Below are 19,355 nucleotides of genomic sequence, written 5' to 3'. Positions count from 1 at the left end.
GCCCCTCAACTATGGGGTGCCGCAGGGCTCGGTCCTGTCCCCCCTCCTATTTAACATCTACATGAAGCCACTGGGTGAGATCATACGCCGGCATGGAATTAAGTACCACCAATGCGCGGACGATACGCAGTTGTATCTCTCTGCCCCGTGCCAACTCAGCAAAGCAGTAGAAGTGATGTGCCAGTGCCTGGAGGCTGTTAGGGTCTGGATGGGAGCAAACAAGTTGGCACTCAATCCAGACAAGACCGAGTGGCTTCTGATTCCCTCCCAAAGATTGGCCAACTATTCCATCTCTCAGGCTGGGGGGGTGAAATTATACGCCCCTCAGAGAGGGTCCACAATTTGGGAGTCCTCCTGGATCCCCAGCTGACTTTAGAAGACCATTTGTCAGCTGTGACCAGGGGGACTTTTGCCCAGGTTCGCCTGGTGCACCAATTACGACCCTACCTGGATCGGGAGGCCCTTCAGACAGTCACTCACACCCTTGTGACCTCAAGACTGGACTACTGTAATGCGCTCTACATGGGGCTGCCCTTGAAGAGTGTTCGAAGACTTCAGTTAGTCCAGAATGTAGCCGCGCGAGCGATTGTGGGTGCACCCAGGTACACTCACGTCACGCCTATCCTCCGCGAGCTGCACTGGCTACCCATTAGTCTCCGGACCCACTTCAAGGTGCTGGTCGTTACCTATCAAGCTCTACATGGCATCAGACCTGGGTACCTGAGAGACCGCCTCCTGCCGATTATCTCCCATAGACCGATTAGATCTCACAGGTTAGGTCTCCTCCGGATTCCATCTGCCAGCCAATGCCGGCTGGCGACTCCCCCGGGTAAAGCCTTCTCTGTTGCAGCTCTAGCCCTCTGGAATGACCTCCCCGTGGAGATCCGGACCCTTACTACCCTCCCGACCTTCCGCAAAGCCACCAAGTCCTGGCTGCTCCAGCAGGCCGTGAAACATCCAGCCCCACGGAAATTGTTAATGTTGTGTCTTTTTTAAAGTGTTGTCTTTGTCTATTTATCCCCCTTCCCTTGTCTGTTGTGAGCCGCCCGGAGTCCTTCGGGAGTGGGTGGCATACAAGACAAATAAAATGAAAAATGAAATGAAATTTTCAATGTGGATATATTTACAGTATGCAAAATCTTACTCAGTAAATCATAGTTATTTATCATATCTGTGAATTAATACTTGCCCATTGTCTTCTTCATATAACTCAAAAATATGGGTGGCAGCATAAGGAGGTAATAACTTGTTGTAAACACCAAGTGCTATTTGCAGAGCAATGATTGTCATATCATGCTAAAATAGAAAGAAAAATGTCAAAATAGTAAAGCATTACACTGTGAACGTATGGTGCAGTTAATATCTCAAACTTCTTAACCATAAAAAGGTAAACGTAGAAAAGTCAGCTATTTCAGTCACCTATGACTTCAATGGATACCCCATTATTCTTCAGTCTCATTTCTGTGACACTATTGTTTCAGGTTTAAACAGAACAAATATTGAATAAGCCCCAACATTAAACAAAATATTTTTTTCTAAATTATCTTTCCAAATCAGTGGATTCACTTGTGTAATGTGGCCATATCCATCTAGGGCAGTGGTGGGATTCAAATTTTTTTACTACCGGTTCAGTGGGCATGGTTTGGTGAGCATGGCTTGGTGGCCGTGGCAGGGGAAGGATACTGTAAAATCTCCATTCCCACCCCACTCCAGGGGAAGGTTACTGCAGAATCCCTATTCCCTCCCAATCAGCTGGGACTCAGGAGGTAGAGAATAGATGAGGGCAGGGCCAGTCAGAGGTGGTATTTACTGGTTCTTTGAACTACTCAAGCTTTCCACTACCGGTTCTCCAAAACTGATAAGAACCCGCTGAATACCACCTCTGATATAGGGGCCCTCAGCTTTCCCATAACTGTTTAGTTAGGCCAAAGGTAGTCAATCCCTACCAGATTTTCTGATAGTCAATCCCTTTCATCCTTAGCATATTTTAATAAAAGTAAATCCCACATAGTTCAGTAGATCTGACTCTTAAGTAAGATAGTCCATGACTTACAACTGTTTAGTGACCATTCAAAGTTACAACAGCACTGAAAGATGTGACTTATGATCATTTTTCACAGTTACGACCTTTGCAGCAGCCCCATGATCATGTAATCAAAATTCAGATGCCTGGCAGCTGGTTCATATTTATGACTGTTGCTATGTGCCAAGGTCATGTGATCACCTTTTGTGGCCTTTTCACAAGCAAAGTTAATGGGGAAGCCAGATTAACTTAACAACTGTGTTATCAACTTAACAACTGCAGCGATTCACTTAACAACTGTGGCAAGAAAGCTTGTAAAATGGAGCAAAATCAAGAGTGAAATGCTACCAGTTCGGGCCAATTCATCTGAACCGGTAGTAAAAAAAATCCTGAAAAACAGTTAAAAAAAGTTCCAACAATCAGCTATGCCTCATGATCATCAGAACTTTTTTAAGCATTTTTTTTACTACCGGTAAACTGGTAGTTAAAAAATGCTTTAAAAAGTCCAACGATCCTCTGTGCGGCAATCAGCTGTGCCATGCCACCATTGGAACTTTTAAAAACACTTTCTAAAGCATTTTTTACTTCTGGTTCAAACCAGTAGTTAAAAAATGCTAAACAAAGTAAAAATAAAAGTGTCGACAATCAGCTGTGCGACAATCAGCTATGCCATACAATTGTTGAAACTTAAAAAAAATCTTTTTCAAGTATTTTTTTACTACTGATTCAAACTTGTAGTTAAAAAATACTAAAAATGCTGTTTCTTGTTGCTTTATTTTTTGACTTCTGGATTAAAACCTTCCTTTTTATTTTAACAATTCTTCCTACTACCTGTTATTAAACCATACTAAAAGAAATCTAAATAACTTTGTTCCCTATAGAACAGGGGTAGTCAACCTTTTTATACCTACCACCCACTTTTGTATCTCCGTGACCCGACCAATGCGCACACGACAAAAGCGTGCCTGCAAAACCACAGTGCTAAAACCGCAATGTCATTAACCTGCTGACAACAGCGTGCCGACAGAAATGCGATTTAAGTTAAGGTAAGGGTTAGGATCAGGGTCAGGGTCACGTTTAGGGTTAGGTTTAGGGTTAGGATTAGGATTAGGGTTACAGCGCGCTTCTGTCGGCGCGCTGTTGTCAGCGTGCTTCAGCGCTCATTTGGCGGCGTGGTTTAGGACTCGTGGTTTTATCACAGCGGTTTCGTTGGGCGCGCTTTTGTCAGTTGCCTTTTTGTTGGTGAACCTTGTATCTCTGTTAGTAGTAAAATTTTCTAACCACTCAGCAGTTCCACAGTAATGGTGATTTATAAAGTAGGGAAGTAACTTTACTTTATAAAATTTATAAAGCAGAGTTACAGCAAACCCCTACTGCCTACTATGAAAACTGGAACACCCACCAGTGGGTGGTAGGGACCAGTTTGACTACCACTGCTATAGAAGCTGAAAATTAACTGCCACTCAGAGGTCAGAGGCTGGGGTTTTTGAAACCACATAGCTCTCTTCTTTCCTTATTTGACTTCACTAACTTTGTAGCTGAAGGGTTTGCAACTTCTTTACAGAAACTGATAAAGAACCAAGGGCACAAATTGTTTTCACAGGCGCCTCTGAGAATTATTTTGGCAGGGAAAGAAAGAAAGAAAGGGGAGGGAACAGAACCCTTCCCCTTTGAAAAGCATAAAATAACTTGAGTTCAAGTCAATTTAAAATAAAAAATAAGAGAGGCCTGGAAGGCTAGAGTGGCAGTCGCTATTAGTTTTTTTCCTTTTCCTTTTTCTCTTCTTTTTGAAAACATGGATCAATACTTAGATGAGGAAACCTTAAAATTCCAAAATATCTTGGCTGGAATTCAGAATCTATTGGAAGGATATGGGAGAATTGAGAAGAAATTGGAATGACTAGTCTTCCTCACAGCAAAAGATGATGGGGTTGGAGTCCCCAAAATTAAAGGGTAGAATGAATATATAGAAGATAAAGATAAGACAATAGATTAATTTATTAATGGAACAAATGTGAGTGAAAGTGGAAAGAAGGGAATATGGAAAAGGGAATTCGATGAATTGGAGCTCTACCCCAGATTCCAGGACACAGAAGAAAAAAAATACTAATGATGATAGACATAAGAAGAGAAATTTTTTCAGAAGCAAGATTGACAACCAAAAACAAGTTAATTTTAGTAGCAACTGGTGGGCAACGAGATTATCTGAGAGATCCTTCAAGCAACAAAGTACGGAGAGAAGCCTATAAAAACCTTATAAAGGAGATAAAAAGAAGATTGGCACCACAATTGGCAAGAGAGATAAGACTGTTTTGTTATTGGAAAGATACAGGTTGACAATGAAAGTTGATAATAAAAAAATAGTTGATTTTGGTGATTAATAAGTAGGAATTTTGTAACTTTTAGATTGTTTTAGATAGTTATTAAATATTTACTCACTAACAATTAATTAACCATAAATAATAATAATGAAATGATAATGGATACAGCATAATGATATATACATGCATTGGCAATTTAGTAAAAGAAATTTGGATATAAATTTTAAATTGTGACTTGGGAAAAAGACCTATAAATTTTATTAACAAATTTTCATTTAGATCTTGTTATAAAGATGTAAGGGTTTTTTTTTTGTGGGAGAGCTCTGATGAGAGGATATGGGATATAAATAGTAAATGATTTTTAGCCAATTATAACAACAACAAGGAAATGTTAATGGATATTGTTTAACAATATATATATGCTATGGTATTGGCAAAAGTAACTTGGATATAAATCCTAAACATGAGTTCAAAGTGTGGAGAGAAGTCTCTAAAAACCTTATAAAGGAGATAAAAAAAGACTTACACCACAATTGGCAAGAGAGATAAGATTTTTTGTTCCTGGAAAGATATAGGTTGATAATGAAAGTTGATAATAAAAAAAATCAGTTGATTTTGGTGACTAATAAGTAGGAATTCTGTAACTCTTGGATTGTTTTAGATTGTTATCAAATGTTTATTTGCTAACAATTAACTATAATAACAATAAGGAAACAATAATGGATATAGCCTAATGATATATACATGTATGATAATCTAGCAAAAGAAATTTGGATATAAATTGCAAATTGTGACTTGGGAAAAAGACATATTATTAATAATTTTTTATTTAGATATTGTTATAAAGGCGTAAGGTTTTTTCTTTTTTTGAGGGGGGGTGTCTGACGAGAGAAGATGGGACATAAATAGTAAATGATTTTTAGCCAATTATAATAATAACAAGGAAATGTTAAAAGTAATTGTTTAACAATATATACATGCTATGGTATTGGCAAAAGTAACTTGGATATAAATTTTAATCAGTGAGTTGGAAAAGGGGGGGCTTAGAAACTTTATTAATTGACTTTTACTTAAAAGATGCTATAAAGGTGTAATGTTATTGGAGGATTTTTTGAAATAGCTAATGAATGCCATTATGTGGTTGTGTCTTTAAGTATGAATGATTTGAGGTAAAAGCATGTTCAAATAATTGTAGTCAAGTGAGAATTATGGTACATTGATAGTAAGATACACAAGATTTTTTTGACTTAAAGTGTATAATATAATATGAACTATAAGTAATGCTGTGGAAGAAATGCACAAAGGTTATCCGTAACCAATTGACATGCTTTCTACAAGATGTAATGAAGGATGATTCTTTTTTGTGTTTTTGTTCACTTAAAATAAAACATTTTTTAAATGCTAAAAAAGTTTTTAAAAAGTTCCGACAATCAGGTATGCGACAATCAGCTGTGTCACACAATTATTGGAACTTAAAAAAAAACTTTTTAAAGCATTTTTTTTAGTACCAGTTAAGGAGAACAAATGCTTCACTTGGCAACAGAAATTTTGGGCTCAATAGTGATCATGAGTCAATGACTGCCTATAAATACTGCAGAGCTCTTTACCTTAACTGCAAAGAGAACTACCTTAGAAAGTTAGAAAGGTTATCAGAGCTGTGGTGATGCAGTGGTTAAAATGGAGTCCTGCAGGGCTAATTCACTGCTCACTCCAAGAGTTTGATTCTGAATGGTTCAAGGCTGACTCAACCTTCCATCCTTCCGAGGTTGGTAAAATGAAGACCCAGATTGTTGGGGGCAATATGTTGACTCTGTAAACCACTTAGAGAGGGCTGTAAAATATTGTGAAGTGGTATATATTGTAAGTCTAAGTGCTATCGCTATCTGAGAGAATAGCTGAAAGAAACAATTTTTCAGCAATTGGAGATGAGATCCTTTGGTTCTTTTGAATCTATTGAATTCCTACAATTAACAAGTAAATTCCCACTGGAAATTTATAAATTCTTCCACTCATCGCTATGATGGCTTATCACTAATATTATGATATTGCTACAATAATGGCCACATGATGCTGTAGATTGCTAATATGGAAATATTTAATATTCTATTGCAACATATTTCTAACCATTATTTACACATTAAAAAGACTATTTGTCAGATCCCTAAAAGTGATACTGCCATTCAATTGGGAGGAGGGAGGCCTTGGAGTCAATTTTTAGCAGTGCCTGTGTCAACTGATATTTTACAACTGGTTTCCTGGCGCCGAAATGCCTGAGATATTACCTCTTGGGGGGATGTTTATGATGGCCATGTGGGATGTTTCACTTTAATGCCTAACAGAAGATAGCCAAGGGAATGTATGAATTCACTTCTCAGGGCAGTTGATAAAGGAAACATTTTCACACTTGTGTATTGGTTAGAATTTGCATTCTAACAAATGGGAGGGGTCTCTACTGATTTGCCTAAGGGGATTCAGATGTTGCTTTGCCTTTAATGGTTTCCATCCTTCTTAATTAAAGGTTCGTTTTGAAATACTCTGTTTCAAGAGTCTTCACTTTCTTAAGTTAGGAGAGGAGCCCTTACATAAAGCAACATCTCTGAAAAATGGTCAACTAGGTGAGACAACATTTGCTCTAATGAGGGGACCTTGCAAACCATGTCCGAGCACAACAGTGAACAAAGGGAAGCTGAATGCTGAAGGGAGACGGCAATCCCCCCAACTGGAGACCTGCTCTATGTACCCTGTCAGAGAGGATGAAGTGAACCTGGAGGGCACCGAAAATCGCCTCTGGTCAATCAGCATCGGGACAAAAGACAGCTGAGATGGGAGGACCAGAGGAGTCACTCTTACCTGTGGTAACCAAAAACCGGGGTGGAAATTAGAGCTAGATGCCCCCTCTGACCAGGAGGAGCTAAATGAAGCCTCACTGAGAGAGGATCATCTGAAGAAATGTGTAACCCAGTTAGTGATGGAGATTTTGAAAAATCTCAACATCCAAGGGAGCCAGAACGGCAAACAAGAGGCGTTGGAAGGGCAGAAGCCATAGATGATGCTGGGGGGGGGGGCTAACCCCCCTCTGGGTCCTGCTGATCAAGTGGATGGTGCAGCATCAACAGCAAGGAGCCCAGCAAACCCTCCTCCCCTTTTGGTGCATGGATTGGGGCCGCTCCCAACCAACCCCGAAACCTGCAATTAGAAAGAAAAATTCCTTTCTTGGGGTGACGTTTGATGGGAACCTGAAAAAATTGGGATTCTTTGTGGCACATGTGCTCACCTACATGCAAGAATATGGGTGTGATTTTCAAACCCAAGAATCCCAAGTGTGAGTGGTTACCCTAGCACTGGAAGGAACTGCTGCCAGATGGATGGTGACCCTACATGATGCCAATGCACCAGAACTGTGGGACTTCGACTATTTCATGATGGCCCAGTTACAACATTTTGAGAACCCCCTCGCATACTGCAAAGAATGTGACCACATTAAAGTGGTGAAGCAGGGATGCCAGCCAGTGACAGAATATACCGAAGAATTCCGAGCCCTGGCGTGTTGTGTGAACTGGCCAGAAGATATCCTGGTAAGCTGGTTCAAGGATGGGCTGAGTGATGACCTCTACAATGCCTGCATGGCCCGAGATGCGCCAAACCATCTACATGAGTGGTATCTCACTGCTGAAGAGGCAGAGATCGACATAGCCAGGAACCAGTACCGAGTGGGGCAAATGTGGAAGAAAGCCCCACTCTTGGAAGCAAGAGCCTTTCAATCTGCAAATGGCATCTTTTCCTAACCCTCAGCCTGTTTCAAGTGTGGAAAAGAGGGGCATCGAGCTGCAGAATGCTGTTCTCAAGTACCAGCTAGGAAACCAGAGTAGCAACAGGCCAGGATTTCAGCCCCATGCCTGAACTACCTACAGAAGACTCCACTATCCCCTCATTTAAGGAGTGGATAGACACTTTATGAGACACATGGCCAGTAGTTAGATTAGCCTTACAGGAAGCTAGAGTGGCTTTTAAAATTCAAGCTGACAAGAAAAGAGTGGAACTCAAATCTTTTCATGTTGGATATAGAGTTTACTTATCTACAAAATTCCTGAAGTCATTGCAGCCATCAAAGAAATTAGGGCCAAATTTCATTGGACCTTTCCCTATCACTAGAGTTATCACCCCAGTAACAGTAGAAGTACTCCTTCAAAAGACACTCAGGCAAGTTCACCCATTATTTCACATTAGTTTACTCAAAGAAGAAGTAATCTCACAACTCAGACCACCTGCACCTACACCACCTGTTCCTATCATGATAGAAGGCAAACAACACTTTCAAATTAAGGAAATCCTGGACTCTAGGACCCACAGGGGGGTCATCCCAAAATGAATGGGTAGCTAAACACCATGTTAGGACTCCTACCCTATTGAAAAAAATTCACTCCCAATACCCTGACAAACCTTGTTAAAATACTATGATGGAATTTCTGTTTCTATCTTTCTACAGGTGGATCTCTCCTTTTTCCAAAGAACTGCAGCATGTCAGATCCCTAAAAGTGATACTGCCATTCAATTGGGAGGAGGGGGGGCTTGGATTCAATTTATTGGCAGTGCCTGTGTCAACTGATATTTTACAACTGGTTTCCTGCCACCAAAATGCCTGAGATCCCATCACCTCTTGGGGGGATGTTTATGATGGCCATGTGGGACATTTCACTTTAATGCCTAATGGAAGATAGCCATGGGAATGCATGTTTATTCGGCTCTCAGAGCAGTTGATAAAGGAAACATTTTCACACGTGTGTATTGGTTAGAATTTGCATTCTAACAAATGGGAGGGGTACTACTGCTTTAATTCTACTTGCATTGCCTAAGGGGATTCAGATGTTGCTTTGCCTTTCATGGTTCCCATCCTTCTTAATTAATACTATTCAAGTATTAATACTATTCAAGTATTCTTGAAATACTCTGTTTCAAGAGTCTTCACTTTCTTAAGTTAGGAGAGGAGCCCTTATACTATTATTCAGCCATGTATATTAAATTTTGATATTTGTATATATTTTATAATCTCTTTCATAATTAGTCACCAGAAAGTTAGAGATCATGCCAATTCTTTCAACTGACAAGGACTATGCTGCAGAATATTAATATATTATTAATAAGAATGGCTGTGTCAAAGCAAGAGTTTGTAAACTGCATAGCTCTTAAGTGGTATAAATGATAATACTTACTGCTGAATACATGATCATTTTAAGTCCTTTGTTGTTGTTAATCGCACTTGTCATTTTTTCCAGAATATGTTTCACAAGGATACCTTCATGAAGATAAAAAAAAAATTAGAGTGTTGTGGAATTTGAAAATAGAAGTTTTGAAAAATATGGAAAAAGGACTTGGTCAGGAATTTGGTGAGTTTGAAATTCTTTGTGGTATAAAATATCTTCATATTAACCAACATCTTTCCAGACTGTATGAAATGTATTGACTATGTAAAATTGATTTTTTTTATTTAATTAGGCATTTTGGCCAATTTTTTTTGAAGAATTTGGAAAATAAATGTAATGAAACCTTACTCTTTATTTTTCCAAAAGTCATACATTCATGCAAGATAAAGTATTCTACTTATTAAGCTTCTAGATTTTCCACAGCAAATAAACTATATTTTAAATGGAAAAGTAATATGTTTCTAAGTTAAAAAGAATATGAATTGTCTAAATTATTTTTAATGCGAGCAAAGAAATCTTTAGTGGGAAAACTTTACTGATATTTTTCTGCATTTTAAAAATTGTATCAATCAAACTACAACATACTAAAAATATATGCCATGAAGATAAGCACTTCCTAATATGTCAATATATAGAAATATTTCTTTAGATAGAAATATTAATGTCCATGTTGAAATGTTACCAGCACATAAGATTTTAAAAGTATTTATATATACTTCTAATCTTGTTATTTTAAAGAAATCTGTTCATAAATAACATTATCTGTACTGTTTAGTTTTTTATTATGCATTTCCCCAAATAATTTACATTTAAATAATTAAATACTTTTAGAAAAGCATTTCAAAACACATTTCTGCTATTTGTCTTTCGTACATTATAATGATAAGGCAATTTATTTTTTAAATAGATTTCAGATTCATACTCTACTGTATGGCATGCCATAGGGATCAGTGTTTTTTCTTCCCCTATTAAACATCTACATAAGGTCACTGTGTGATTATCCATCACCATGGGATGAGGTGGCTAACTTTGTAATTAAAATTTTAATTTTGATTCTTAATAAAAACTACATATATATTTAAGAAAATTAAAAGACCGCACAGGATAGTTAATCATTAGTTTGTTGAACTAACATTAAGAGCTAAATAGGGTCATATATTTACATGCCTAAGTGAAAGTTGATCTCTGAAATCTATTGACATTTGAAAAAAATGCACAATATTTTTTTATATGTTCATATGTCAAGGCTACTACTATGACATATATTTATATTTTCACAAATCTGAAAATCAGGCCAAACAAATAAATCCATAATTAAAAGAATACTCACCTCCTTGTAGTTTTGATTTCTTTTTTTTTAACGGTCCCCCAAAAGCGCCATTTACCACATATTCCAACAGGGATTTTACCCTTTGCATAGTCTTTTTATCAGCCCAATTTGGTAAAGGATATTTGTATATTTCCTACAGTAATAAGGGAAGATAAAAAATAGCAAGCCATGCTTAGTAATAATCCCATGTCTTCTATTATTTTGCATACAGATAGACTTTCCTAAGTAGAAAAAGCCTCAGTTGCATTATTAATATTACAGGCAGCAAAAGTGAACTGAAAATCTTTTAATAAGGCTTTTTGAACATAAGTACTTGTTTTCCCCTGAGTGAAATGAAAGAATCTGTTTGTTTTTCAGGAATAGAAATTTCCTGCCTGCATTTAGTTTTTGTAAAAGAGATGTGTTTCTGATGTATGGGAATAGCTTTACTTGGGTATGTAAATAATTTCAGTAGACAGTAGTTTTCTTATCTTTATCCATTTTGTTAGATAAAAATAAGACTCTCAGTAGACTGAATCTACTGATCTATTCCCATATAATACTCTCAACTTCTCACAAATTGAACGAAGATCAACTTACCCCTAAAGTTTAAATAGCTAATTTAAAGTTTAAATAGCTAATTTCCAGGAATGAGGCAAGTAAGATCTCATGAGATTTCATGACACTTGAAAAAAAATCTTGTGGTGAGACTTCCAATACTTTCTTTTTTTAAAAAAAACAACAACATTTTTTTATTTTTCAACAAACAAGTACAGACATAAAACATAAAAACATCTATTGAGCAAGGTACCACCTATACCAGTGATGGGCAACCTTTTTGGTGTGGTGTGTCAAAAATCGGCAAAAAATCAAGCATAACTCGCGTTGTGTGTCACTTCGACAAAAACATAATTTTGTGCAATTTATAGTTTAAACTACAAAACTGTATAATTGCAATTTATAATTGTATTTAATAAACCAAAAACAAATTATTTAACATACCTGCTTAGTAACTTCTTTGTTCATCAGTTGATTTCGTATGTCCCCCTCACTTATCTCAGTTATTGTGGGCAATTACAAGTCTATGGCACCCCAATAGTTGCTGCTAATGGCGCTCACAGTTCCCATTGGCACTCCGCTGTTCCCTGCTGTGGTGCGGTCGTAACCAACAGTCCCAGGAGTAGAGACTCTGTGCCGGCCTGACTGGAGAGAGGCGCGCACTGTCCCCGCGCTCCTCTCCTGCGGGTCCTCCCTCGCCGCGCTGATGACGTGTGTGCGCACAGCACGCACGCCTTACCAGCAGCCCCTGCGCTCAGAAAGGGGCAGCGGCGATACAGTAAGTGAGTGTGGGCGGGGGAGATCACACGTCCCCCCCCCGTTCCTCCAGCACAGATTCTTTCATCCTCGGCGGCCGTGCAGGAGCCGAGGATGAATCGCATGAAATCCTGTGCGTGTCACCCCAAATGGCTATGCGTGTCAGCACTGACACGCGTGTCATAGGTTCGCCATCACTGACCTATACTGTACCTGTGCATTTCATTTTTCTTGCCTAAATGTAGAACCTTACTCTATTCAATGGTGAAAAGAGTAAGGTTCTACATTTAGGCAAGAAAAATGAAATGCATAGCTACAGTATAGGTGGTACCTTGCTCAACAGTAGTAACTGTGAGAGGGATCTTGGAGTTCTAGTGGACGACCATTTAAATCTGAGCTAGCAGTGTGCAGCAGCTGCTAAAAAAAAGCCAACACAGTTCTAGGCTACATAAACAGAGGGATAGAATCAAGAACACATGAAGTGTTAATATAACTTTATAATGCCTTGGTAAGGCCACACTTGGAATACTGCATTCAGTTTTGATTGCCACGATGTAGAAAAGATGTGGAGACTCTAGAAAGAGTGCAGAAAAGAGCAACAAAGATGATTAGGAGACTGGAGACTAAAACATATGAAGAACGGTTGCAGGAACTGGGTATGTCTAGTTTAATGAAAAGAAGGACTAGGGGAGACATGGTAGCAGTGTTACAGTATCTCAGGAGTTGCCACAAAGAAGAGGGAGTCAAACTATTATCCAAGGCACCTGAGGGTAGAACAAGAAGCAATGGGTGGAAACTAATCAAGGAGAGAAACAACTTAGAACTGAGGAGAAATTTCCTGTCAGTTAGAATAATTAATCAGTGGAACAGCTTGTCTCAGATTGCTTTTTTTTAGTAAGTCTTATATATACATCTCTTGGCAACTTATATTTCACTGCATATCTTGTGAAAGCTCAAAATCCCTCATCTATTCCTTCCATCATCTTCCCTTTAATTATCACCTATGCTTCTGCCAGAATTTCTATCAGTACTTCTGCCAAATTTTCTTCCTTGTCTTCTTCTATATTCTGGAATCTGAAGTAAAATTCTATTCTGTTGATCTTTCATTCCAATATTCCACTCTTATCATTTTCAACCGCATTCATTCTTCTGTCAATATCTCCAATTTTCTTATCTCTTTGTTCATTTTTTCTTCAGTTTTTTGAAATCTGTCCTCATATTTCATCATCGTTTGGTGAATATTTTCAATTTTTTTCATCTACTTTTTCTGTTCTTTGTCCAATAATCTCCAGTTTCTTTTCAATGCTCTCTGTTCTTACTTGTATTTTTTGAATTTCTTGCATAATCATCTGCAAAGTCATTTCCTTTTCTTTTTCCTGTTGCAACATTGTCTGTATTGATCTTTTCCTTCCAATAGTGCACACGGCCACTATGTAAAATCCAAGGCTCTTTTGCAAACAAAGTTAACTGTTCTCTTTCAGTTCAGTGCAATCTTTTTTCCCTCTCCAAGCTTTTCACTCTGATAGCACTCAGAGAAACACCTGTATAAACATCCATGCTCTTCCCACTATCATTTTCAATAAACAAACTCAAAGTCCTTGAAGGGTAACACCATCTCTTACTTTGCACAAGATTATCAAATGCTCAAACGTAGAGAAGAAAAACAATATTTCCAAGACTCCAAGACTCAAAGTGGCAGTGTTACTTCTTTTCATCTATTTTCACTTCCCTCTTTATATTCTTTATATTTCAGGAAGGAGAAAAAAATTTTAAACAAGAAAATATTATAGGGCGTTGAAAAGAGAAAAAGAATGAAAACCTTTTAAAAAATAAAAATAAAAAGTCCATTTAAAAAAAATAAGCGTTTGTAGAAATTCTAGCAGTAAAAGGATTAAAGAAAAATAACACATTAAGTCTGACTCAGGCTTAATCTCGCTGCTTGACTTTTTCTGTCTTCAATTTTAACTTTACTTTTAATTTTTGGGGTATTCTCTCATCTAATAGTAAAAAATTATCTCACCAATTCGGCACACTTTCTCTCCTGCTAATCTTCCATTTCTGGAGCTGTCTCAACTTTCAGCAGCTTCAATGGCTGCTTCTTTGTCACTGGAAAAAAGGGCTTCTCCTGGATCTACAGGGACATTGCAGTGTTCCCGGGATCAGCAGGATGTGACCTTCTCTATCACAGTCTCTACGGTTTTGGTCCAAAAGGACCATCCAGTGACAGAGATATCGATGGCGATCTTGGAGCTTCAAAACCGCACATTGTACTGTCGCTACATTAGCTCCACCTCCCCTAGACTTCCAATGCTCCCCAAGTTTCAGCAATTATCTTAGGATAATTTTTGGAATATTTTCACAAGAAAGTGGTAGGAAATTGTGGAGTTCTGCAGGGATTGCACAAGGTCAATACCTTTTGTCTAATAAACAATTTATTTGTGGGGACTACAAAATTTGCTCCATCTTAATAAGATAAAAATATGGCTTGGCTTGGGGAGTCAGATTCATGTGCCTGGGTTACTGACTATCTAGATCTCCAAAACAGATATTTTATGGAAGCTTAGTTATCTAGGTATGCCAACAAAAAAGATAGGTAGGAAATCTTTTCCATACTACTTACTAACATAATGTACTAATATATCTTTTGTATTCATTTTTTTCAAAATAGATTGAATGTATAATGCAACTGAAATAATAAAGATTACAATCGGTAAACAAATTGAGATGAGAATGTTGTATTTTAAACATCCTGTTTTCAGATATGTTGAATGATTTTGTGCCTGGAAGCAAACTGCAGTCAGTCAGAGATGACTAGAACTTCGGCCAGATGGAATTCAATTACTGTGTTTCCCCGAAAATATAGGGTCTTATTATCTTTTGACCCACAAAATATGGCTTGGGCCTTATTATCAGGGGAGGGCTTATTGTTTCGGGGTTGCCAGGTGGCTGCTTCCTTGTGAACAGGCTCCCGAAGAGCCAGGCACAGCCTCAGGGGTGAAGCAGCCATGAGGACCCAACCCACAACCATAGAGTGCACTCCTAGAGCAGCCACTGCTGGAAGAATCGGAAGCCGGGTTCTGGAATTTGGAAGCTGGAGAAGAAGTTATGCTCGTAGCACAGTGGTGGTACCCTGGCCCTGCAAGGAAAGCTGGGCCAGGGCATGCTGAGGCTGGGAGGCATGTGAGCTGGGGGCAGAACAGGTGCTCACGCAACCACTCTCTCCAGCCAGGCAGAATGCCACTCCCCAATCTAGCAGTATCCCAAAGGCACCAAGCAACATGAGCGCCTTTCCCCCCGGCTCCCATGGCTTGGCACCTTTGGGATACTGCTAGGTCAGTAAGCAGTGCTCTGCCTGGCCAGAGAGGGGGTTGTTCAGGGGGCATATTTTCAGGTGGGATTATATTTTTGCCCACACAAAAAATGTGGCAAGGCCTTATTTTCAGGACAGTTTGTATTTTCGGAGAAACACTGTATATTTAAGGAAACACCTTTGTTTTGCTTTTATTTCACTTACAGTGCTGTTAACCAATTGCTTGATCACTCAATTTCTTATTACAAATTGTATGGAGTTTTAAATCATGAATCACAACCCACAGATGCTGGAGATAGTACTACAATATTTTAAAAGTACCTGAATTTTTAAGGTATCATATGCTTTCCAGAGTAACAAATTTTCAAAATTCAGCAGCTTTTGCATGTCATATCCCAGATGTATTGCAAAACCTCGTATCAGTGCCTGAAAGATGAATTACAATATTCAGTCATCTGTACATACAACCATATACTCAAGGGACAAGTCATCTTTGAACCTTGGCTGATATTTATTTTGCCTTTAAAAAAAACAAACCAAATCTGACATTGTACACAAGATCCTATGAAGGGACTCTTGGAATCTGGGAGATAGAGTTAACCAAATTATGACAAATGGAGAATAGATGGACATTTCATCCTAGTTTCTTACACAATACCTCAGGCCAAAAAGGGAAGAAGGAATGACCTAGAACAGGGATTCACATCATCATAGTAGCACCACAAGAGGTATAAGGACTTTCTCCCCCTTTGCTAAACTGGCCATGGCCAGCACATGATGCATCCAGCCCGTGGGCCGGGAGTTTGACTGCCCTGGCCTAGAAATACAGATGAAAGAACTACAAGACAATAGTCAGTTAAAAGAGAGCTGAGTTCAGGGGAAAAATATAATCTGAAAAAACATCTCAGAAACAAATCCTTCCTAGTTTTCATAAAGACAAAGGGACGAAGGGAGAAATGCATTCAAACTTGTAAGATTCTATTAAATGTATATTTCCAATAAAAGTATCGTTGCCCTACATGACTTTGCTTTCCTAGGCTAACTGATTTTGAAGAGCTGAAGATTTATAATCTGTGAGAAAAAATGTTTACAAAGATCTCACCTGAAAGTATTCCTTGTTAATTGAAGACTGCAGGTTTCTTATATAAATTTCTAATATTTTGTAATTTATTATCAGAGGTGGGTTTCTGCTGGCTCGTCAAAGGGAAAAAAATTGTGATATGTCACTTGACTGCCATGAGGCCATGAGTTTGACACCTCTGGCTTAAACCATGCCCTGTCACTATCATGCCAAAATGGGCCAGCAATAGTTTTCTGATCATAGAAACAATAAGATCATCTGTTTATAGTAATCAACTACTGATTGTAAAAAAAAAACAACTCCAGGCACCTTAAGTACATCATTTTCTTTTTCATAAAGTATTAATAGAAGAAAATATCTGTAGTTTGGTTTTGAACTGGAGTCCATATGCTCTATGATGTTGGTTGTTTCCTTATAGATGTTGCAATATTCAACTAGGTAACATGATCAGTGCTAGTGAATATGGGTTTTGTTCCCTCTTTATAGCAGTAGCTTGCCTTACCTTGATGAAAATGCCTGAGCCTTCTCCTAAAGCACTTTCTTTCACCCTGCCTCGTAGTAGAGGGTGCTTTTTAGAGGCTTTTTTAAACAGGCAGTCATTCACGATGTGGCAGCAGCTAGCTAATCTAACCTCAGCACTCACCTTTTCCCGTTTACATTTTTTTTCTTTTCATGAAAAACTGCACATCACTGGTACAATTTCATCATTTTTCAGTTCAAAGAACCCTTGTACCTCATTTGAGTGGAGAAAAGATTAAACAATACATGCTCAGTCTTTTCTTTTTGTAAAAAGAAAAAGTAATTACTGTATTTTTTGGAGTAGAAGATGCACATTTCCCCCCAAAAAGAGGGTGAAAATCTGGGCGCATCTTACAGTCTGAAGATAGGCCCACCCACCCGCTGGCCCCCACCTGCAAGCGGCCTGGGGAAGCATGGAGGTCGGGAATCAGTCGGTGAAGTGGATGCTAGGTAAGCTAGCAGCTGTGCCTGCCCATTCTCCAGATGACTCAGGTGGAGGGCAGTCGGTTTCTCCTGGCCCAGGAGGAAAGAGGTAAGTCTACGTAGGAGGAGGAGGGTGCACGGCTCTGTGATGTGCAATGAGGAAGCTATCCTGAGAGCTACTTTGAGCATAAAATGAGTCTAATGGAAATATGTTAATTATCCTTGCTTGAACTGCTGAATCCTCCTTTGACTCTGTCTCCCCTTCATGGAAACTTTACCACCCTATTACAAGTAAATGAAACAGCAATAATAGATTTATCTAGATAAAAATCAACAGAAAGTCTTATCTTTAGGCAGGAAATGTTTTAGCCATTTCCCCAACTTTCAAAATAGTTCTTTCCCACACAATTTATATTAGTTTATTACATTTGCCAAGTGTGACATTAGTCTTGATTTAAGGTGTACAAGATCATATTTGTGTTTCAGTGGTGGGTTTCAAAATTTTTTAAACCTCTTCTATAGGTATGGCCTGCTTTGTGGGAGTGGCTTGTGGGCCATGTGACCGGGTGGGAGTGGCTTGCCACCATGTGACTGGGTGGAAGTGGCTTGGCAGTCATGTGACTGGGTGTGCGTGACCAACTTGTAAAATGTGGTGAAACTCACTTAATAACGCTCTTGCTTAGCAACCAAAATGTTGGCTCAGAAACTCTGGCATTTGAAGCACGCAAGTCTTAAAGTTGTCAAATTACAAGACCCTTTCACCCCTAATCCTTTACTATTAAGTTCGAGGGGATGGCAATGACTGAAGCAAGGCAGGACTCGAATAACAAGGCTTTATTAGAAAAGCTAATGCAACAGCAACTCCAGAACCAGTAAGCTTGAACTGTTCCCACTTGACAGCAATTTATATGCAGGCAGTTCCGCGGTTAGCCAATCAGAGAACGGTGACTTTCCCACTCTGACCACGCGCGCGCCTCGACCAATGGCAAGTATTGTAGACAGAGCCATGTCTCTGAGGCTAAGACACAACACCCCTCTCCACCAGTCAGGCGCATGCGTAATCCTGCAAATATGCAGGCCGCCTGCGCATGCGGTCCGATCTTTTTGGCTCGGTTGGAACTGACACTGGAGAAGGAAAAGGAGGAGGCTTCTTCAGGGGAACTGCCTGTGACTGCGCTAACTCTCCGCCCGGCGACTTTGTATGTGCTCTGATGGCCCAGGTGAGTCTGGCACCGGAACACAAAACCACCGTGTTGGGCAACGCGGCATTTCAGTGGAGGTGTCCAGAGCAAACGGGAGATCTATAGGACCAACTGGGAAGAGATCAGCTGGTGTCTGCATCAAGGCCATCCGCGGTTGCAGCTGATCAATGTGGAGGCACCAAATGCGCCCATCGCCTAGGCCAACCCTGTAAGTGCAGGGATCCATTAATTGCAGAATGTGCTCCAGTAACCACCTCGGCTCACCTCCATAGTTCCATGCAAAACCAGATCCCACATTTCAAAACCCCTGGCGTGGTCATCATTGTCATAGGTTTGTCCTTACAGTAGCTGGGGTACAGTCGATCAAGGTTAATCTGGAGGCGGCGGCCCATTAACAACTCTGCAGGGCTGCAGTTAGTTAAGGGGCATGGGACTGTATGCTGTACTAATAGGTATCTGTCAATACAGGCATGCAAATCCCCTGGACCTAGCCTAGCTAAGGACTCCTTAACAGATCACACTATCTACTGCTGGAGGGATGGTAAGGGGCCACCAAGATGTGGTGGATGCCTTGTCCTGCTAAGAACATCTGGAAAAAGGCAGACGTTAACTGGGCCCCGTTATCTGATACCCCTGGCACCCATGAGTCGCA

The 19,355-nt window shown here is 39.4% G+C and overlaps 1 protein-coding gene across 1 annotated transcript in view; it reads right to left on the bottom strand.

The window, feature by feature from the left end:
- LOC106550725 (prostatic acid phosphatase-like) overlaps positions 1-19,355 on the bottom strand; it is a 40,791-nt gene that overhangs the window by 8,138 nt on the left and 13,298 nt on the right. Inside the window, exons 6-9 of the mRNA XM_087714389.1 lie at positions 15,800-15,904; positions 10,876-11,008; positions 9,555-9,637; positions 1,190-1,296 (exon numbers count right to left, since the gene is read on the bottom strand). Coding sequence (XP_087570515.1) covers positions 1,190-1,296; positions 9,555-9,637; positions 10,876-11,008; positions 15,800-15,904 — 428 coding nt within the window. The remainder of the gene's footprint in view (positions 1-1,189; positions 1,297-9,554; positions 9,638-10,875; positions 11,009-15,799; positions 15,905-19,355) is intronic.

This window comes from Thamnophis sirtalis, unplaced genomic scaffold (assembly GCF_051295495.1).
Source record: "Thamnophis sirtalis isolate CommonGarterSnake01/CBP01778 unplaced genomic scaffold, rThaSir2_p1.2 scaffold_4, whole genome shotgun sequence".
NCBI lineage: Eukaryota > Metazoa > Chordata > Lepidosauria > Squamata > Natricidae > Thamnophis > Thamnophis sirtalis.
Note: the sequence above shows the minus strand (reverse complement) of the source record. Positions and strands in the feature narration are given on the sequence as shown.